Source organism: Pomacea canaliculata, linkage group LG2 (genome assembly GCF_003073045.1).
Source record: "Pomacea canaliculata isolate SZHN2017 linkage group LG2, ASM307304v1, whole genome shotgun sequence".
In the NCBI taxonomy this organism is placed as follows: domain Eukaryota; kingdom Metazoa; phylum Mollusca; class Gastropoda; order Architaenioglossa; family Ampullariidae; genus Pomacea; species Pomacea canaliculata.
In genome coordinates this window covers 8,440,582-8,462,746 of record NC_037591.1, presented here as the reverse complement: position 1 = coordinate 8,462,746, position 22,165 = coordinate 8,440,582, and the positions used below count along the sequence as shown (strand labels likewise).

Sequence of the window (22,165 nt, the reverse complement as noted above, 5' to 3'; positions counted from 1 at the left end):
AGCTTGTGTGACTTCCTGGCTAACTGATGAACAGCCGGATCTCTTGATATATTCACAAAAAGCACCTCATTAATTAAAAAAATTAATTACTTCATAGCTGTGAGGTGTGAGGGGAAGACAGGAGCTGGAGAGGGGTTTAAAGTCGGCGACGTCTGTCTTTATGTTGACTCAAATTATTAATTAGCTGGTTATTCGCATTAAGAACAAAAAAATCCTGAACAGAAAAATACTTTTAGAGAAGCCATTCAACTGCAACAATAATTACTCAGGATGTTACAGAATCTGTGAGCTGGCATGTGTTGAAGAAGCCTGGGCGTTTCTGCTCTTGTGGTCAAAACACGACAAATAATTCTGACAGTAATGCTGTTAATGGGTGTGTGTCTCTCTATCTCAAATACAAGCAGGTTTACATACACAAGGTTGATCTCACAAATGCGCGCGCGCACATTTATATATATTTTCTTGACGTCAGTAAATATAACGCTGATAAACAGAAAATGTGTTACTGTCCTTGTAAAGAATAATCAAAATAATTCAATTCTTGGTTTGATAGAATTGCTTAAATACACTTGATATAAGATTGTGAAAGTCGCGCCGTCCAAATATTTTGTGCACTTCTTTTACTCCATAAAATAAACTTCGAGCCCATTTTGCCTATGGCTAAATCACACAACTATTTTTAGTGTGTGATAGCACTAAGGTGTGCAAACACTAAATAAAAATTCCATAAAACAGTGAATATTTAAATATTAAATAGTTTAACCTTCAACCTTTTTTGTATGTCAAAAACAATATGGCTTCAGGTCGCACTTTCAGGTCGACTTTTAGACTTCGCGTTCTTTCTCTCTTTCTCCATCGTCTAAGACAGAGGGAACTAACTTAATAACCTCTTGTCTGTGTTTCATAGTTCTCAAGGGTGAATTTCAAGGATGTTTCTATTACATCCTGATAAAATCTACCCTTTTATTTAAAAAATAAAAGACAAATAAAATTAACACCTAAAACGCTACTCAAAAAAAAAAAAAAAAAAAAAAAAAAATCAGAGCAAACGCCTGCAGCAAGATAATGCTGAGATATTTTACTGTCATCCTGAATGTTTTTATATGCATAAGAATTTCTTCTTCATAATTACAGCAGCAATGCCAGCACCACACCACCCCAACCCCAGCAATAAACTTCCAAAGAATCTGGTTCATTGCTGACAGCAAAATTTGTCGCTCCACGTGACAGAACCTGGCAGGCATGTGCGTCATGGTCTGACCCTATAAGAATAATATATTTGGCATGTAATGAATGTATAAAACTAAAAGTACATGTACTATATAAATGTGTTTATTCATCCCGTGTTAATACTGTTTATAAAGGAAATTTTCCTTAAATTCAGATTAACGTTCGATTTCTGTGATACAGGGTGCTCTTCGTCTGAGGGTATTACTACTAAATACAGTCAAATCTCGCTACTATGCCACCTACCGGGACCGAGCAAAAGTGGCATAGTAGCGAGAGTGGCATAGTAGAGAGGGTTCGTAAAAACGGCTTTATTTGCTCAGGTTACCCGTCAGTCCAAAGCAGGGGTGGGCAATTAATTTTCCCAAGGGGCCGCATGAGAAATTGGGATGGTTTTAGAGGGCCGGACTAATATAGTTAACTCAGTTTTACCTAATACTGTATGTATAGTATATATACTGGTGGGCGGGCCGGTCAGAGACAGGAGGCCTTTGCCCAGGTCTGGTCCAAAGCTCTCAAGAATCGTCGGCTTCGCTAGCTGTCTCCTCTCATTCTCCCCCTCACCTCTTCATCCTCCACCCCTCCCAACCACATCCGCGCACCTGCATCCTGTCGCTAGTCGACCCCCTCACACCTTCCCTCTGTCACGTGGCTGTCACCCGGCCAGCGACCACCACCCCCCACATTGCCAGCCTCCACCCTCCCTGTGTGCGTGCTATGTTACATTCCCACTAACAGCGATGTCCCACACTACCGTACAGTATAGTAATCGAGCACTGCGTGGAATTTCACAACTTGTGCCTTTTAACAGTCACAAAAAAGTGGCATAGTAGGGAGAGTCTGGGGTGGCATAGTATTTTTTTTTTTACATTGAATTTATAGTCGGGACCGAGCAAAAGTGGCATAATACCGAGAGTGGCATAGTATCGGGGTGGCATAGTAGGGAGATTTGACTGTATATATGAATTATTCCGTAGGCAGGGCCGTGCTTAGGGGCAGGCGGACGAGGCATCTGCCTAGGGCCCCGCGCTTCAAGGGGCCCCGCGCTTTTGATTGATATGTGACTTTAGATCCCAACTAAAACCGTGTGATCTTGGCGTGAGGGCCCCGCACATGCCCTTTGCCTCGGGCCCCGCGGGGGCTAAGAACTGGCCTGTCCGTAGGTACAGCTGAACATTCACTTTCTATAATAAATGTGTGTAATTATTATCAGTATTACTACTGTTTATATACAAAATATTCCGTAAGTACAGTTGGATATTCGCTGTTTGTAATAAATGAGTGTATTCTTGCTCAGTGTGTTACTGCTTATAATTAGAACGTTCGCTTCTAGTCTGCACTGACTCTCTCAATGCCCTTTTAATCAGATGGTTAGGGTTAAAGGTACATTTTATTTTTTTTTTTTCAGTTTGGTTTCAATACTGTCAGCGTTGTTCATGGTGACCCGAGGTACGGACCAAATAGTCAAGCAAATATTAAGAGCGTCAAACAGCAACCAAACTATGGAAATATTACAATACAAAGAAAAGGAATACTTTGGGATTATAGTTGCACCAGCAAATGTCGGACATGACCACTGTGAGAAGGCAAGGGGGCTTCTCGTGCAAAGCTGGAGATTGTGATGCCGGTCTTCCGCCCTTCTTAGAAGGTCCCACAGTGAACATCCGGTCCACTCCTTTGCGTTAGTCACTAAATTTTTTTTCTTCTGTTTGCCACAGCGTCGACCGCCTACTAGATAAATTAAGATCTCTCAGTTTTTAAAAGGTAACGAAGAACCTTATAATTTAATTTGTTTATGTCTACAAAGACCCAGAATGCGGAGTAATCATTATTAGTTCATATTCCTAGATTGTTGGATTTGCATTTGGTTGGACTTGTGTTTAAAAATACAGTTCGTGCTGAGCAATGGTGGCTCGTTTGTGCGATTCTAGTCGCTTGTTAGCGTTCGTGCGCCCATAAATTATATCCACTGGCAGACGAACTCCACGCAGAAGATACCGTTTTACAAATAAAACAAAATATGGTGATATGTGTATGCGTGTGGGTGGCGGTGGATGGATGAATTAGTGGACAGTGGTTGATGTGTTTCTGGTTGATAACTATGTACACTGAAATTCCACACGTTTGAGCGATCCCAACCAATTTTTTTTTCAGGAATATCCCTTTTATATCTGTGAATTTAATTATGTATATAAATTAATATGATGTTCTTGTATATCTATATGTAAAGCGCCTCGAGTCTGGCTGATGCTGGACAAAGGTGCTATACAAATGTGCTATTTGTTGTTGTTGTTGTTGTTGTTGTTGTTGTTGTTGTTGTTGCTGTTGTTGCTGTTGTTAAGGTCGAAGTTATGACTATTATAATCTGCCTCATAGCCTCTTAATTTTCGTGTTTTTTCTACCCATTGCAATAAGTTACCGGTGCTCCATAAAAAAGAAGACCAAATGTTGACATTCATATCATGAGACAGAAGCAACTGATACCCAGGTCGTGATCCCTGGCCAGACCTTCACTAGCACAGTTCTGCGTTGTTCCATTACCTTTAAACATTGACTATGGACCTTAAGAGGTAAGTGGATGAAGAATGTAGAGAGTACACACTTTCAGGAGAGAACAAAGGACTAGGGAGGAGGCAGGCCGTTAAAATATGATTTGGGGGGTCAAGATTTTAGTCTCAGTAAAAAAAAAAAAAAAAAAGAGGATGAAGACAGAAATGCTCTGGTTGAAGGTTGAAGTAAACTTTGCCTAAAACAAAGGGAAATAACTTAATTACCTATTGCCAGTGCTTCCTGTTTCTCAAGGGCAATTCAAGGTTAAATTTTACGTTTTTGTTACATCCTGATTAGTTCCCACTTTAATCAGGCTTGCTGATATGCAAAACATGTCAGTGTCATCCAACTTCAGGTCAGTTTTAAGGCACTTTAGAGTCGCTACCAGTTTGCTTCTTCAAACAAATGCCTCTCCATTTTGTTATCATAAAAGTACAAGACAAATAAAAAAAGACATCTAGAACATTATCCAAGACACCAGTTGTTGGGCAATCCCCCCCCCCAAAAAAAAAAAAACCAACTAAACAAACAAAAATTAATAGCAATAGACGCGAACAGGAGAGAAGAGTGAAGATTGTAATACTTTAGTAATACGGTAGTTATGGGTGTAAGCTGCTCATCTACATAATTACAGTAACAAAGCAAGACCAAGGCAAAACTTGACCGACTAACCTGCTTCATAACTCTCATAAAAATGTGTCAGTCTGTGTGACAGAACTTGGTAGACGTGTGGCGGGGTCTGACCTTCCTGCTTGCTTTGCTTACCTTGATGATCTTTATAATGTTGTTGCTATTTTCTTGAGTGCGTTTTTCTGTGACACGCAGAAGCACTCAAGCACGAACACACACACACACACTGCTGCTAGTGCTGCTTCTACTTTCCTGAAATACAAGAACAGGTGCCAGACAGAAATCTCGTTCAGTCAAGGAATTTCATAAATCCTCACAACCCTTATAATTAACACATTGATAGATTATACTGTGCGATAAAAACAGTTTGTCTCATGTAATGAATTATGAAGCTATTGATACGCCACTAGTGTGTTTTACAGTTTATAAACAAACAGTTTGCTTTCTATAACAAATATGTGTAATTATTCTCATTATTACTGTATGTGTGCTATTACTCTCATTGTATTGCTATTGTTTATGTACAAAATATTCAGTAGGTACTGATGAAAATTCACTTTCTATAGTTAATGTATGCAACCATTCTCAGTATTACTGTTGTTTATATGTAAAATATTGTGTATGTTCATTTGAACATTCGCATTTCTATAACAAATGTGTGCTCTCAGTATACTGCCTCTTGGAACAAAGAAGTGAGTTGACATTCTCTGTCAGGGTAGTGAGTTCACGTGCTGTCAACACAAGAAAGTTTCACCTCTTGCTTTTTTGTTTTTATTTTAAATTCTTTCCGCTAAAATTACAAAAGAACAGTTGATATTTCGTACATTTTCGAGGAGTCTCATAGTCCAGACCATTCAGTATCCTTTAATACGAACCAAGAAAGGTAGTTCTTAAAGTTTACCACCATTAAAAAATGATAGGCAAGATGAATGACATCATTTTTTTTAATCCCTAACCCTGACATCCTGGTCCGGATGACGTCACCTACCGGAGATGGTAATGATGGCTGCTGTGGTGTTGGCCCCGAAAGTGATGGCGGTCAGCTCTGGGCCCACGTCAGACGACAGTGACAGCTTGTCTGCACGACACATCACCAGATGTACATCCTTCTTATTTACATGTCACCTGATGGAACCCACACCTTGTCTGTTTTATATAGGTCATCAGATGACATCTACATAAGGTCCTCATAATCAAAAGCGGAAAAATACAGTAAAGAACAGTTGGTGTGGCTAACATTTTAATGTTGTCTAGCAGTTAAATGTTACCCAGGGTCAAATGTATGAAGAGAATGACAATAGCTATAGTCCTGGATTATATCAAACAGAACAGTGTCATTGATAGGCAACCGTGTGGTATGAAGTGGTCATCGTCGTATTTCCTCTTTTCTCGGACCTCGACAATAGGGAGAGCGTTGTGTCACTGGCTTGGTGTCTAACGGTTTTTCGTCAGTCACATTGTCAGTCACAAACTTGACCATTGTTTCTGTTCATGCGTTTGATTTCTGGTCTTTCCTGTGAATCGATCAGCCTATTTCTTTATTGATTTCAAAAAATAATATTTTTTAACGATCTTTCAGTTTTAAATCTTGCCAAAGTAGATTGATAATTAAGAAGAGGAAACCCGTCGTTTTTATTGGAACCCATCTATATTTCATCTTTGTCTATAAAAGCAGCCATTGTTTTTAAGTGACTTAAGTATAATGTGATACACTGACATATAGTAATGCCACACATGTAATGTATTATGTACACTGTCAATACCACCTAAGATCACGCCATCCACTAAACCGTCTTTGACACTACTCACCGTCCAGATGCTGTGCCAGTCGATTCAAAAAGGCGAGGGATAGCCTGATACGAGCGCCTAGCACACCTGTATCATCTGAATGAAAAAAGCAGGTAAACACGTAAAGTTACACAGAAGCGTTTTTCTCAGGTTTCATGCCGTACTAGTCATTATCGTTTTCCATAGGGTGGGTCAGATGTTTTAAAAAACGTCTTCATTGTGTTATTATTGTAACACTTATTGAACAAATAAAACATAAAAATCAGTGCTGTTTTATTTTTTAGCGCAACATTTTTGGAATAATTTTGCATAATTTCAATTAAAATTTACAATTCTAATTAACATGCACTCCGAGCTCCACCTAATTTAAGAAGCTGACGGTCAAGTTGTCTGAATGATGAAGGCACAGCTTTACTCTATCTCGTTCGTGTCTTCAAAGACTGATCTTCAGATTTTACTTCTTTGTTGGATCCTAGCTCGTCAGCATGAGCCACTTGCTTACCTTCAGCCAACAGGACATCCAGAACCTCGTGGCTGCCAATTCCAGCCGCAGCCAACTTAATGACAGTCTGCGTCTCGCACTCTGAAACTATCACAAGCATTTTATATATATATATATATATCCCAACTGTCATCATGACACCTGTCAAGGTTTGGAATCATTTATTTGGTCTTTTATGACATACTTGTGAGACAAAGAAAGCCCAGTATTGCAATTCTACGTTTTCTTCACAAAAATGCTTTGTCGTTATTCCTTCAGAGCAAACGTAGTGAGAGAAGTTAGTAAGCTTATTCATAATTCTCTGGAGAACATTTACAACAAATTGTACAATGGACAACAATGTCACGCCGACTGCCAGTCTGATCTCGCATTGATTACACGATCATCACACTGTTGTCGTCTTCACCTCGCCCCAGTACACCTGTCTGAATCGGTCTCATCGGTCTGCCTGTGTTGCCCTCCTCTCTGCGCCAAGCATCAGACGAGAAAAAATCGCCAGATGCTCTGTTTTTACCAGGTCCCACTGTTTGCAATATTCTTTCCCTTTCTCTTTTACAGTGTCTACGCCTTAAAGCCCGACCTCAAAGCCCATCTCTTTGAGAAATATCTTTCATAGTCAAGAACACTGTTTGCTGACGCTTATGTTTATTGTATGGTTGACTTCGGTTTGTCGGTTTGTTGTCTTTTGTGTGCAGCAAAGAATTACCAAAATACTTCAGTACCAATTACGTGTTATATTTTTATTAGTAACGGAAACAGTAAATGAATAAATAGCAACATTGCATCTCAATTCTTACTTTCCTATTAATTCACTATTCTGATTTTATTAGAATGTCTTTCTAGCTCTCTCAGATATATAGACTTTTGTGAATTCGTATTTTTCCGATAAAATTAGGGAAAAGTTTTTTTTTTAATTCCTCACGTCTGAAGATAGTGATAATTGTACATAAAAATAAATTTTCAGAGGCAAAAAACTTTTTGTTAATTCAATGATTACAAAAATACCCTTATTGTCTATTTCAAAAACCCACAGATGGGTACACTAGTCCATATAGACATGTTATCATTTCTTTATGCCACTTGTAGATTTTCCTGATTGTCAACGAATAACCTAAGTTAATTAAAAGTCTTTACTGACAATCATAGTACTTCAAAGTACACTTACTTCGATTGGCTGGCAGGTGAGCGATCAGATTAACAGTGATGCTCTGTAAGCGAAGAATGTTTTGTAGAATTGTTTCTATGGAAGTCTCTGTCAAAGAGGAAATAGTTTTTTCTATACACTGCTTTGTACAAATTTGACGATTATGTGATATACGTATAATTATACGAACATACTAGTCACATTACGATTTTTCTGTGAGAAGAACATAACCAATAATTAACAATAACGATTTTTTTAAATAAATAAACGTTTAAAAAATCACTATCACACGTTTGTTCTGAAATGTATGAGCGTGGTATCCCCTCACCTAACAGGTTGCAAGGGAAGCTCTCTCTGTGTATATTTCTTTATTGTTGCTGTTAAATTCTAGCTTTTTCATCATCAGCTTGTGGAGCTACATCCTCCTTTAAGTTCCTCTGTGATGGATTGCCTGCGTTTTCCCACAATTTTTAATTTAAATGTATAGATGAGATCGTCTTTTTCGTTTACTAATGATCTCCATGTCCTGTCACTTTCTTTGCGGTCTATGATTTGTAACATTCATTTCAATAACTCTTTTTTAATAATAATAATAATAACATGGAGTGCGAGTGTCGAATGTGCTTGTCTATAGAACTGGGATATGGCGCTCTTCGAGTTTATTTTACGAGTATGATTATTATGATTATGGTTATGATTATGATTATTGTGGTGATGATGATGATGATGATGATGAGGATGATTATTATTATTAAGTAAATACTGCTGAATGTGAAATATTTAGCCATTAATTTATAGAGAAAACCCCCACAGATGTAATTTTCTATAAAGGCATTTTATTATCATCTAATTTATTATCTTTAATTCATAAGGGACCTTGTGCAGAATGTAAGACTGACCTTCTTTTGTTCTCAGAACGAAGTCACGGACATTCGCTACGACAGCCCTGGCCTCAGTCTTGATATCAATCGATTCTGACTGGAAGGAATTAAAACTGTTTTTAATACAGTAAATATAGCCCACACACACACAAACACACACACACATACTCTCGCGATCGTGCTTTCACAGATACCATCAAATCACTGTCTTGCATCACAGCACACTGTGCCTCACAAACGCCAAGAATTAAAGTTTAAACTAAAATACTAAATTCTTTTATGCGTACCACATACAAGTAATTTCAAACTATTATCACCAACATCCAAAGTGAAAGCGAAAACCATTAAAACCCACAAAACTAAACAAAGTAAAACAACAACAACAACAGAACAGAAACGGAAAAAATGTTGAAGCACAAATGTGTAACATCTTAAACTTAAAACTGTGAAGACTATTTCTTATGTCATACGTTAATATGACTGTTAGTCCTAGAGGGAATGTTATTAAATGAACCTGTAGAATTTTACAATACTAAGCAGACTACAAATTATGGTGTGGTTTTTTTTAAAAGAAATGAGTACAGCTGGTGTTTATTGTATACCTGTTCTTACCTGTGTATAGCTGATGACTTTTATTTAGCATCTACCTGTGCATGTTGTTTGTTTCCCCCTTGGCCTAGGCCTTATCAAGTTTGAGTTCGAGATACCTGTGCATATTTGGCTGTGGTTACACACCTGTTGTTACAAACTGATACCATTTTTAATTACCTACCTGTGCTTGGAGAAGCGTGGTGGCGATTAAAAGTGCCGTTCCAAGTGTCAATAGACCGGCTGCAGCCATTGTTGTGACGTCAGAGCCTCAGTTCTTGCAGAGCTCTCGTGGTCAGACTTTGCGACAACCGACAGGGTTAGAGGTCACGTTGATAACTGTTGCTTTGCTAAACAGCTGGCCCTTCTCAAAGTAGCTGGTCTCACACTCCTTCGTGTCTTCTATATATATACGTTGCAAAACCATTGAGTTCCTGGTTCGATTTACAGTTTTTCCAACTTCCTGTTTATCTGATAAATAGCCGGGTCTCGCCGGGTCTCGCCGGGTCTGGATTTTCAAGTTTACAACAACCCGACAAGCACTGAAAAATATTCTAGATAACCCATTCAACTGCAACAATAAGCACTCGCGATGTTACACAATCTGTTAGCTGCGTATGCGTGGCAAACTTGGTCATCACTGATATTGCAGTCTTTTATGTCAAAACACGACTTACAGAGTATATCCTACAGCAAATTAAACTGTTTGTATCTCTCTCACTTCCACACACACACACATTACAGAGCGAAGCCCAAAAAACGTATTTCACTAAACTTTTTAAAGTAAAAGCTAAAACACTGTAAATGTAGTATTGAACTGAGAAAATGTACTCAGATCTTTGTTTGACGCAGTTTCTGCAATAAATAGTCAGAAACACACTTGACGCCTGAAAGTTTTTTCTTCTGGTATAGCTTTCTGTAGTCACGCCGTCAAAACATCTTGTAATATGTCCCTTACTCCATACAAATTTCATGTCTTTTCTTTTTCCTCTGACTGCATACCCAACAAAGTATGAGCCGTCTTTGAATGACACCACTAAGATATGCTAACACTAAATAAAAATCAAGAGCAATTCAAAGTTAAACCTGTTTTTGTTTGTTTGCTTGTTTTTGGTTTTTGTTCGGTTACTTTCTGATTACCTGCGGGATTAATCGTGCAAATAGTAACCTCATTGATGTCTTCTATCTTAACTTTTTTTTCTGGTGTTAAAACAATCTAGAGTTACCACTTCTTTCAAACAAATCTGTTTGTTCTCTTATTCAAAAAAATATACAGGACGAAAAATTGTACACCTACAACTATACTCTCTGACCTTCCTGGCTGATTCTTGTCAAGAAAAACACCATCAATAGTTAGTAATAACAGGAGTGAAGTACGAGAGTGCAGCTTGTTTACCTTGCTGTTGTTTGTGGCGTTGTTGCTGTTGTAGTAAGTGCGTCTTTCTGACACACGCGGAAGCTTTACAGACTACAGCAATACATCTTTCCGTTTACTTTATACACGATGTAAGAATAAGGAGCACTCATATAGGTTGAGGGACGAAGAAGGGTGGCCTTCATCTTAGTCAATCGGGTGGGAGAGTAGGTGGATGGTGAGTAGTGGCAGTCGCGTGATCTTTGCTAGTACTTACATCACAAGCCATCCATGGCATAACAGCTAATGGTACTCGGTATACAGTGTGCCGAGTAATACAGTAACAGACACAATACCAATAATAAATACATGTTAAAAGATTGTAAGGGTCAAACAATGGATGTTTATGTAGACAAAGGTGTGAGATAGAAGAGTTCCAATGACAGCGATAAATTAAAACTTCACATCGAAAGACTTATATAGGCGTGCTTGAACACAATTTAAGGTTTGGTTTGGTGCGATTTATTTTAGGAACTCCCATGTATCCGGTTCTTCTTCTGCTTGAAAAACAAACAAGATGTCTAACGCTGCTTTGCTCATTGCAGTGGAGGGTCGAGAGTGGAAGGCGGGGTTGGACAAAGAAAAAAGATTTATTCATTCGTTGATTTATTTTTTTCAGTAAGGGGTGTGTAAGATAGCAAGCATACATTGTACACATCGTAACTTCATTTTTTTTTAAACAACGATGGTAGGAATATACTATTCTAAAAGATTTACGATTGATAAATTTCATTTTCAAGCTACCAAGGAATGGGCAGGTGAAGTGGATGTCCACTAGCATTTCTACAGAATGGGCAGAAAAGGTTTTCCAGCAAGTAATTCCTGTATTTGTATAAATGTGTTACCAACCAGTAAATGAAAATTTTGTCATCGGAAGCTTTTAAATGCCTAAGTCTAGTAGCAGGATACAGGAACACAATGATAACTCGCCAGACCTCTTCAAGCCTCTCCCATCACTGTTATTCTGGTGGGCTTCTCTGTCTCGGGTGAAGACGTGGGAGATTGTGTGAGATTTATGAATGAGAGAGTGAGTTGACATTCTCTGTCAGAACGAGAGTAGTGATTTAATGTTTTAAAATCTTTTTAATTAAAATGTGATAATATAGTTCAGTTGATGGTTTATACCTTTCAGAAAGGCCTTGTTATCGAGATCATTTAGACTTATCCAGTGTACTTTAATGAATCAAGTCTTCAAAGTTTACTGTCATACAAATCAGGCTGTAAACGTCTGCTGAGAACGCACTAATTAAAAAAAAAACATGATATTCAAGATAAATGACCTATCCTCAGTTCTTCCACTCTTTTTTTGCTGCTCAGTCTAGCTGTCAATCAGACGTACGCTCAATTTTCAACAACAAAATATAAAAAAGACAAATACAAATAGCCATCATTACCCAAATAAAAATTTATTCAGACATTTTGAAAATCGTTTATTGCTTAAAAAAATTGTGTTATCCAGTATGTAATATGGCCTTCATAGCGATAGCATGGTGAAGACCAGAATTTCAAAGCTGAAATAAGAAATGATTTTTTTCTGCCACTCCTAACCCCCAAAGGCCAGAAATTTAAAATAAAAGTTGTTCAGATACTATTACGTAACATTTAAGGTGTAGAAGGTAAACTGACAAGTCTCTCTAGAGCAGTAGCATAGCTACTGTTACATCCACCGTAACATTCCATCGTGATTCTTTTATATTTTCATGTGGTCCTGTTTTGCTGGTCTAAGGAAGTTTGATCTTGACGCCAACGCCCACAGAGGGGTTAAGTCTTCCAGACGGATCCCTCTGGACATCTCCTTGAACTCCGACATTGACTCGGCCATCTCTGCTTGTCCAATCAAATTTAGCTCCCCCGAAGGGTTGAGAACCTACACCTGGGTCCCTCCTGACACCGCCAAAACCCTCAAACGATATCCGCTTGTTGGGGCTTTGGACACCCAGGCTGCCACCGACCTGACGTCCTCCACTGGAATCTAAGGAACCGCTCAGCCTTCCCTTCAACCTCCCATCATCGTAGTTAGCTCCAACCTGAGCATTCCACTGGCCAGGGCGGGGAAACTGAAGTCCGCCGTCAACGCTCCACGGACTTTGTGGCGATCGCACGGACAGGTGATGCGCTCTTGTGTCAAGTTCGAGGTCGTTGCTGACCTTAAACCTGCTGGCCTCTCGTCTGCTCCTCCTTGCCGGACCCTCCGCTACCTTGATGGCGTCGCCTGTCACCATTATCAACACCAACAATACATAGAATGCAAAGACATGTTCAGTAGGTTTAACTTATGGAAACCGTTATTAAACTCTGAGTAGGATACATGATGAGTTTTCATAAAGCAGTCAATGTTTATTCATTGCTCCAGATAGTGCAGATAGGTAGACAGCGGCAATTAATTTTAGGAATATTCCAGAGCTCACTGATTCTGTAAAACAGTTGTAAGCGTTGGGGGAGATAATGAAAGTCGTTTTAAAGAGGCGAGTCATGAGCTGCTGCTTGAAACTGGATAATGAGGCAGCCTGAAGGAAGATGTCACAGATGAAATCACCTACCAGCAATGGTAATGATGTTGACTGTGGTGTTTACTCCGAAGATGATGGCCGTCAGCTCTGGGCCCACGTCAGACGACAACGACAGCTTGTCTGCACGACACATCACCAGGTGATGAACATCCTACTGATTTACATGCCCTATTACACGTACATGTACATCTAGTCCGTTTTACACAGGCCAGCAGATGGCATCTACATCAGGTCATCCGAGATAATCGGATAATATTATAGCAAAGAGCCACCGATGCGGTTTACATTGTCGTGTTGTGTGGTCTAGCAGTTAAATGCCACCCAGGGTCAATGATGTGAAGCGGGGACAACAACTGTAGTCCGGAACTTTATCAAACAGCACAGGGTCATTGACAGGATATGAAGGGAACACCATCGTATTTTCTCTATTCTGTGACAAAAGTGACAACGCTTCTCACCGGTTTTATGTCTTAGGGTTTTTCGTCAGTCGCATTGTGAGTCTGTGTATGGTTCCGGACTTAGCCATTGTCCCGCTTTATACATTTAATTTCTAGTCTTCACTGTGGATTGATCAGCCTGTTTCCTCATTGTTTTTCAGAGCATCACCAACATAATTTTATACATCATACGTATCACTAACGGCCATGCCATTCACCATGCTGTCTATTGTCGCTACTCACCGTCCAGATGCTGTGCCACCCGACTCAAAAAGGCGAGGGCGACCCTGACACGAGCACTCATCAGACCTAGATTGTCTTAAAGCAAACAAGCAGGTGAATCTATAAAACTACACAGAACTAGTCACTGATATTGCCCAAAGGACAGGTCAAAATGTTCAAGAAACTTAACATTTTTTTAAAATAGATATATCTATATATAATTTTTTTAATCGGACTCATTTATATTATTTCATTTTTCAGTAAGAATTTGAGCGTATTTTGCCTAATTTCAATATTTCTCTTTATGTTTACATGCACTCAGATCTCCATCTAACTTAAGAAGCTGAGGGTCGAGTTGTCTTGATGTTTTAATGTGAAAGCTCGGACATCTGTGACAATATATATCTTTAAGTATTGGTCTTAAGATTTGATATAAGCACGATTCACTTGCTTACCTTCAGCCCGCAGCACATCCAGCACCTCATGGTTGCCAATGCCAGCTGCAGACAACTTGATGACAGTCTGTGTCTCGCACTCTGAAACTGTCACAAGATGTCAACTTGAGTCAGTTTATGTACCACGACTACTCACTTAACACCTGTTAAGGTCTGCTTTTTTCATTTGTTTGCTTGGTCTTTTGTGATAAGAACAAATTATACCAAAAAAAACAAACAACAATGCATATTAAAGAAATTCCAAATATTCTTGAACGCTATTTACGTGTTATGTGTTTTAATAGTAACTAAAAAAGAAGTATATAAATAAATGTTCTCGTAAACAATAGCAATATTACATCTCATTTTATACTTTACCGTTAATTTGCTATTTCCTTTTGTTACAGATGTTTTCATGTGTAGTTGTAATACATTTTATGATGTTCCTTAGAAATTCTTTCTAGCTCTCTGACACATATATCTATATTTGTGTGAATGGGAGAACTTCCGAGCAAGTATGGGAACAATTTCTTATGTTTAACTTATATACAAAGACATAGAGGTATTCTTCTACACAATATAAAAGTATTTTTGCAAGTAAATATGCCTTGAACAATCTACTATAACTAAAAAATTCCCCATTATCTATTTTAGACGATCACAAATAGGTGTACTGATCTAAACAGATATCTTCTTATCTTTTCCTGAAATCGGTGGAAAACAAATTAAATTTTATACTGCCAGTCATATAATAAAGTGTGTTTATACATAAAACACAAATAATATACAAAATTAAATATGATATTCGGTTAGTCAAGGAGACTCTAAACATTTTTGAAAATTTGTAGTTTATGAAATAATCACAATGTTCATTATTATTAGTAGCCAGCGGACATCATCTAACATGAATAACTGATTACTTCTATTAACTCCAGGTAAGAACACTCACTCTCTTTGTGTGGAAGGCGAGAAAGAAGATTAACGGCGAAACTCTGCAAGTCATCAAGGTTCTGTAGAACTGTCTTGACAGGAGAACCTGACAAACATGAAACTGCATGTGATGAATTGTACAAACGGAATGGTCATGGGATATACAAGTAAATGAACATGAACATATCTTTTCTACATCTGAAGAAAATGAGCGTATCCCATTACTATCAATAAATAGCTCAGAAATATAAAAATTGTAAAGGGATTATACTTTCATCGACCTCATTGTCTTCAATATATACAGGACCTCTTCTAGTACTTGGACGGGACCTTTACAATGTAAGTTAAGTTTAATTTATTTATTGTTACTCCTCGAGGAGCATAGGGCTGCACGGAATGGTAGACTAACCTTCTTTTGTCCTCAGGACGAAGTCACGAATGTTCGCTACGACAGCCCTGGCCTCAGTCCTGACATCAATCGAGTCCGTCTGAAAAGAATTAAAACTGTTTTAATACAGTTTTTATAGCACAGGTCTTCTGCAACAAACACTAAGATTTTTAAAACTAAAATACTTGCAAGAAAAAACATTTAAACACCCCCACATACACTATCTATTTAGCTAATTTCAAAATATTATCACCACTCAAAGTGAAAACAAAAACCAGACTCATAACTACTAAGCTGTTGCTAACCATATATACTTATACCTACTTCCACATGTAATGGCCTAAGAACTATGCCATTGATGGTAAATTTGCATACCTGAATACATCTGATGGTAATTATAATACATCAGCTTAGAAGATTGGCTCTAACTGAACGTGTACAATTTTGCAGTACTTACCTGTGTAAGCACACTACAAGTAATGGCATATTTTATATTAACATAGCTGGTGCTAATTGTGTACCAAGTTATACCTGTTTTTTCAAGCTGATGGTCAAATTTTAAGTACCTACCTGTGCATGGAGTGGCGTGGTGACAATTAAGAGTGTTGTACTGAGAGTGAGGAGACCAGCGGCAGTCATTGTGACGTCAGAGAGGGTTGGAGGTCACGATGGAAACTGTTGCTTTTCTGAACAGCTGGCCCTTCTCAAAGAAGTTGGTCTTGTCAAGGTGCACGCCGCATCCCCTCGTATCTTATATATATGCTGCAAAACTGTTGACAGAGCTTCTCTAACTTCCTGGTTATTTGCTAAACATCCGGATCACGAGAGAAGTACAAAATCTCAACTTATTTGTGAAGTAGGTGGTGAACAAAAAATAAGGTAAGGATGGGTTAAAGTTGGTGACACCGCCATAGAATTTCGTATTTCTGGTTTTCCCGTGATGCATGCAGTTTTCCTGTTATAAAAACATTCATAAAAGGCTGCTGTTTGACTGAAGGAAAAATTAGGTACCGGAGAGGAGAAAGGGAAGAATGGAAAAGAGAGAGAGAGAGATTTTGTCATTTGTTATGATGTTGACACGACTCCTTGTTAATTAGTTTCTCAAGTTTATAACAACACAACTACCAGATATCCTGTTCAGCTGCAACATTAATCACTCATGTTTACTCGTGGACATACGTAGCAGAGCCGGAACTGTTGTCTTTTGCAGTCTTTTAAGTTAAAAAAACGATTTAACAGAGTAATTCCAGCAGCAAAGTATGCAATTTATGAGTATTTTCTCCTTTCCCAGAAACACCCTCGTATATAAAATACTACACGAAGCACAAAAAAGCTAATATGACTAAATTTTTTAGTCAACCTTAACACAGTATTAATGTAATATTGTAATTGTTTGAAACTTTCAAAATTTTATTTGATACATGTGCAGAAAAGCACTTGATAAAAAACTGTGAAAGTGTGTTTTTCTGGTATTGCATTCTGTAGTCACGCCGTCAAAATATTTCGTACCTAAGTCCATATAAAAAAAGTTTCAAACCTATTATTTTTTCTTTAAACACTCAACAAAGATTTTGTCTTCTTTGAAAGGAGCAGTAAGGTATGTAAACACCAAGTAAAAATCCCCTATAGCAGTTGAATATTTTAATATTAAATATTTTTTAACTTCAACCTTCAAAACACAGGAACAATAAGGTCTCAACTCCGCACTTTCAGTCTAGCTTTTTAACTCTTTTTGTGTTCTATTTCTCTAACCCTATTTCACCCTTCATCGTCTCAGAAAAGAGGAAGTTTATTTGCATCCTGTTTATCGAGGGCAGTTTAAGGTTGAACTGACATTTGTTACTTCCTGATTACCTGCTTTGTTTTATTGGGCTTCCTGAAATACAGAAACCTTTCGCATTATTGTATGTATACCTGTATGTTTAGCTGCATGTCCGGCTCTAAAACACTTTGGGCTGGTGTTAAGACGACTTAGAGACGTCCTTATCCTTCTTTCAAAAAAATAAGAGACGAAAAATGGACACATACAACTCTCTCTGACCTTCCTGTTTGATTCTTGTCAAGCAAAACACGGTATATTAGCATTATGGGAAAGGGAATAGAATCTTGTACTGAGTTTTCTCCAAATATCAGAAAAAATGTGCACTTTACAAGTCCTTTATAGTGTCGTTCTCACAAGGCACTTTAACTTACTATCATTGTCTGCACAAAGCACGTTAACTTTCTACTCATTCTAATAGCAATTAGTCTCAGTATTCTCGCCTCTGTAATCCCACTAATTCCACATCCCACAACTCGTCGTGTGTACGAAGACAATCTCACACGTCTGCACCCTGGGTAGACAAGGGCATGCGCTATCCAAATAGAAGACCCCAAGAACAGCAGTGATGGGAGAGGCTTGAGGAGGGGGACCAGAGAGTGACCTGCCATGCGTAAGGAGGACGTGCCGGCGGGTTGAAATTGCACTTTGTGTTGCAGGCTTTTATGTTATTTATTTCTGTCAGCTTGCGCATTCACTGATACAGGACATCGAACTGAAAAATACTCACACTTAAAGAATATTGAACAGTTACTAATAAATATATTGCCTAAAAATCCTCATTCCACCATTTGCAAACGATCCAGCAGACGTGACAGCTTTCCCCACCACCCTACCCACCCCTTATCCAATCCAACCAGTGCGAAGCCTTTACAATCTGGTTTCCACTCCTTATTAATATGTAGACTGAAACAAAAGCTCTAATACTGCATGAGCCTATATGATTTCTGTATCAGTGTAAAATAAGTCATTCAATATTAATTACATATTAAGAAAATACTAAACGCTACATGTATTAATGCATAAATTGTATTTTCTCAACTTGTAATAATGTATTTTACATCGATACATCAATTATTAAGCTCACAGAAAAAAGGTTCAGCATGTTTATCTTTCGATCTCTTTTTTTTTCTTTTTCTCTACCTCTTTCTTCTTCTTTCACTCTTTAATTTGTCCAACCCTTCCACCTCCCACTGTAATTAGCAAAGCAGCAATCGACCTTCTATCTGTGTTTCAAAGTACAATAAGGGTCAGAACGACATTAATGCTGGTGACCTCAAGCAGGGTGTTGAGTGACCTGCACGCGCATGCGTTCGTTTTTGCGCTGAATTCATTAACGTTGACGTCATGAACTTTGTCTTGGGGTTTGCGGTTGTATGACTAGGGTGGTTTGCATAATTCTCACTAAGCTAAAAGAAGAGTCAAGAATTATCGCATCAGGGAAGGATGGGCTTTACTGATTATTCCCAGCAAACATCCTTCTAGAATGCAGGATGCTAGCAGGTTCTATAAAAGAACGCTCAGAAGGTTGCAGGTCATGCTGGACCTGTTTCTTGATAAAGAACCATTTTCTGACCATCGTCGGACGCTGCCAGAGAGTCTGACAACTAGAACTTTGGAGAAGACAGAAGTACTCACAATGGTCATCAGCATGTCTCCAAGACCCTTAGCAGCTGTTGTGGCCACACTGGTCTTACTGGCCAGTCCTCTGTATGCACAGGTGAGTTACCTGCATACAAAGTTATTTTAGAAAAGTTGTAACAGCTTATTGAAAAGCACAAACAAGTGGTTTTAGCTATCGTAAGGGGTGAGGACAATTTTTATCTTTTTTTTTCTCTCTCGAGAATCATTGTTGTACCTGCAACTTGTTGCCGGTCACTTTTTCTTTCTTGTTTTATTACTCTACTGTTTTCCACCCTACTGGAGAGTTTTGAACAAACTGTTTCTCTATACAGATTCGTACATGATTTTATTTTTTTGTTGTAAAATTAAAACGAAGATTAGTCCATGGCAGCTTTTAACTACACAATCATCGACATTATTTATATACGATTTAAAAAAACATGTGTGTATGTATTCTATGTGCGTGAGTACCTTATAATTATAATTTAAATTTCAGACCACCGAGACAGTTGATATCAAGAAAGAGGCCAAGGATTTAGTGACTTCCATCCGTCAGATCATCATGAAGGCAAAGGAAGGTTAGTTTGACCTTCAGAAGACACTGATTTTTCATTTAGCTTTATAGTATGTACATCCATTTTCTCTTTCTTTGCTTCAGATCAAACCTTATTTCTCTACATGCCGCATGTGAAAGTCGTGTGATGATTATAGGTGTGAGAGTTCATAACTTTCTTAGAGTTGTATGTCTTGCAAAGACCTAAATATTGCTGCATATCATGGGTTATCTCTATTTTTTTAACCCTTTCATATGCTTGGCTATGTCCATGAACCCAATGAAAAGTTTTATATACAGACATAGCTGATCAAATAAAAGGTTTCATACACTGGCAAATCCTATTTAGCAATACGTAGATCAATGCAAGAAGTTTTTTGTACAATTTATCGTTTGTCAAGCTGTTTCGGTAAGTGTGTCTCGTATTTGTCAGGTTCTCCTCTGGAAAAGATTCTCCAGGATGTTCTTGACTTACAGAACGTCACCCTTAATCTCATCTCAAAGTTACCGACCAAAGAAAGTGAGTATACGTCCATGCGAAAATATAATTTATATAAATATAATTTATATTTGATAACAGCTACTGAGACAGTTTACTACAATAGAAATCAGATTTTAGTATTACGAAGGTTAATAAGTATATATATATATTTCTCTGTGTGTGTGTAACGTATAAAGATGAGCTGTAAGAATTTGGTAATGCTTGTAACTAGTAACAAAATATAAATATAACGGACAGCCAGAGTTCCTTATATATATATACGCGTGTCCTCATCTGTCACAAGTTTCGCAATGCGAGACGCAGGCGGTCATCAAGACGGCTGCAGCAGCAGTGAGAAGCCATGAGGTGCTCGGCGTTCTGCTGGCGACAGGTACGTCACGTGACACAAACACTTCCATCCTGCATTGGAGAAAAACTTTTTAAAACTAAAAAATGTTTGAGTGTGTTGTATGAAAAACTTTGACGTCTACAGTCCGCTGTGACTAATAACTCAATGTGCTCAGTTTGTGTAAAGACTCACGAGTCACACCTGTGTTTCTGTGACAGGCACTCTCAACGTCCTCAGCGCTCGCCTCGGTCTGGCACTGGCCATGGTGACTCAGGTGACCCAGCAGTTGGAAGGTGCGTGAGTGCACTTCAGGGTGTGGCTAATGAGATTTTATGAAATTTTATACCACAAAAATATCTACGTCATGATACATGGTATAGCAGTAATAGAAAACCACATACATCTTTGTGTCACGGTATCTATTTGTAAGAAATTACCAGGTTAGTTAAGTTTTAAGAACTGGATGACTGCAGAATGCAATGTGATGACGTGTGTCATACAGACAAGTTGGCGCGGTCGTCTGACGTAGGCCCAGAGCTGTCCGCCATCATCTTCGGCACCAACACCACTGCCACCATCATCAACACTGCTGGTATGTGATGTCCTACACGGAAACATGCATTGGGTTGCATTTTAGAAGTCCAAATACACAGATGTTTTGCGTATGAGCACTTATCGACACTATTTCTGACATGTTTGGTGTTAGTGTTCATTTGGTACACTCTGCCTTCACCCCTAAATTTCACAGAAACAAATGTGTTCCTTGAGTAAAAGTAAAATTCAAAAGTCCTTTGTCTATGGTATATTTTAAATACGTCCCTTGCCTCTTCTTTTTTAGTGTAATTAACATTGAAGATTTCAATATATGTTGTCTCTTTATCAAGTGTAGTACTCAGTGATAATACATGGACTCAGCTTATAGTCCTTCACAACTGTTTTCGTCGTGTCTTGACAGACGAGAAAATCAAGAAGGAGATTATTTCCGTGGAACAAGGAAACAGGACAAAGAGAGGAGCTGTCTTACCATTGGCTCGCGGGTTTGACTTCAGGAACCACGTGGTCATATGGAGGGACACGATTGGCTGGCACACAGTCCACGTACCTCCTTACAGACGGCACCACGTGTATGCGAGATCGCCTCGCTCTGGTTGGACGGGTGGACTCTCTGGCTCGGGTACCTTGAAGGAAGGCGACGTGACTGGCGGCGTGGAATGGAAAAGCAAAAAGGGAAACTGGGACATTGGAGCTGGTGGTGGTTTATCCTGGGGTCCAGATGGCTTGAAGCCGTCTGTAGGTTTTAAAATCAACTTTAAATTTTAGTCCTGACGTCAAATAAAATGAAGTATAGGATTATCTGGAATCGACCCTCAGACATGTCACATAAAGGAAGATTTATCATCAAATCTACGTTGTTGCTGCTAGCAATCGGTGGATATACAAGCACAACTAGTTCTCAAGCATATGGTTCATAATTCGGGTTTTTTCCCCACCCACCTGAAGAGTCAATAGCAGTTGAATTTATCAATGGGATTTTCTGCTTCCGTTTCAAAGAATACACTATTACTGAAAAATGGAAAATAATTATGTCCAATGTGCTTGAATACATTTCTTTGTTGAATTATTGACTTTACCATCACTGTCAGTTCGTAAAAGTGTGTGTGTGTGTGTGTTCACACGTAGTATTGTAATTGTCAA

General features: G+C 38.5%; 3 protein-coding genes across 6 annotated transcripts; 1 reads left to right on the top strand and 2 right to left on the bottom strand.

Moving 5' to 3' along the window:
• Positions 1-1,128: 1,128 nt before the first annotated feature.
• Positions 1,129-10,350, bottom strand: LOC112557819. Its single transcript, XM_025227878.1, has 7 exons — positions 9,495-10,350; positions 8,741-8,819; positions 7,863-7,949; positions 6,698-6,784; positions 6,217-6,291; positions 5,396-5,485; positions 1,129-1,262 (listed from the first exon to the last, which is right to left on the bottom strand). The coding sequence occupies exons 1-7, from the start codon at positions 9,561-9,563 to the stop codon at positions 1,129-1,131; spliced, it is 621 nt and encodes a 206-aa protein (XP_025083663.1). The 5' UTR covers positions 9,564-10,350.
• A 1,764-nt stretch (positions 10,351-12,114) lies between these two features.
• LOC112557398 lies at positions 12,115-16,355 on the bottom strand. Its single transcript, XM_025227221.1, has 7 exons — positions 16,216-16,355; positions 15,667-15,745; positions 15,277-15,363; positions 14,349-14,435; positions 13,915-13,989; positions 13,265-13,354; positions 12,115-12,936 (listed from the first exon to the last, which is right to left on the bottom strand). The coding sequence occupies exons 1-7, from the start codon at positions 16,282-16,284 to the stop codon at positions 12,446-12,448; spliced, it is 978 nt and encodes a 325-aa protein (XP_025083006.1). The 5' UTR covers positions 16,285-16,355; the 3' UTR covers positions 12,115-12,445.
• Positions 16,356-16,456: 101 nt separating this feature from the next.
• LOC112557397 lies at positions 16,457-22,088 on the top strand. 4 transcript variants are annotated; one of them, XM_025227220.1, is made up of 8 exons: positions 16,457-16,524; positions 18,992-19,184; positions 19,584-19,665; positions 20,074-20,160; positions 20,426-20,512; positions 20,689-20,763; positions 20,973-21,062; positions 21,426-22,088. In XM_025227220.1, exons 2-8 carry the CDS (start codon positions 19,002-19,004, stop codon positions 21,788-21,790), a joined length of 969 nt encoding a protein of 322 aa, XP_025083005.1. In that variant the 5' UTR covers positions 16,457-16,524; positions 18,992-19,001; the 3' UTR covers positions 21,791-22,088. The 4 variants fall into 4 exon arrangements, with proteins under 4 accessions (XP_025083005.1, XP_025083002.1, XP_025083003.1 ...); XM_025227217.1 differs by having other exon boundaries at positions 16,462-16,524; positions 18,999-19,184; XM_025227218.1 differs by having other exon boundaries at positions 16,474-16,524; positions 18,989-19,184.
• Positions 22,089-22,165: the final 77 nt, after the last annotated feature.

Excerpts from the sequence above, each read along its gene's own strand:
- LOC112557819 (XM_025227878.1), bottom strand. The coding sequence starts at position 9,563 with ATGGCTGCAGCCGGTCTATTGACACTTGGAACGGCACTTTTAATCGCC. Across the intron at positions 7,950-8,740 it reads CGTTCTGAGAACAAAAGAAG|AGACTTCCATAGAAACAATT; the intron begins GTCAGTCTTACA and ends CCTCTTTGACAG. Across the intron at positions 5,486-6,216 it reads ACTGGCACAGCATCTGGACG|ACAAGCTGTCACTGTCGTCT; the intron begins GTGAGTAGTGTC and ends TGTGTCGTGCAG.
- LOC112557398 (XM_025227221.1), bottom strand. The coding sequence starts at position 16,284 with ATGACTGCCGCTGGTCTCCTCACTCTCAGTACAACACTCTTAATTGTC. Across the intron at positions 13,990-14,348 it reads GGATGTGCTGCGGGCTGAAG|ACAATCTAGGTCTGATGAGT; the intron begins GTAAGCAAGTGA and ends GTTTGCTTTAAG. Across the intron at positions 12,937-13,264 it reads CAACATCATTACCATTGCTG|GCGACGCCATCAAGGTAGCG; the intron begins GTAGGTGATTTC and ends TAATGGTGACAG.
- LOC112557397 (XM_025227216.1), top strand. The coding sequence starts at position 18,951 with ATGCAGGATGCTAGCAGGTTCTATAAAAGAACGCTCAGAAGGTTGCAG. Across the intron at positions 20,513-20,688 it reads CGGCGTTCTGCTGGCGACAG|GCACTCTCAACGTCCTCAGC; the intron begins GTACGTCACGTG and ends TTTCTGTGACAG. Across the intron at positions 21,063-21,425 it reads CACCATCATCAACACTGCTG|ACGAGAAAATCAAGAAGGAG; the intron begins GTATGTGATGTC and ends GTGTCTTGACAG.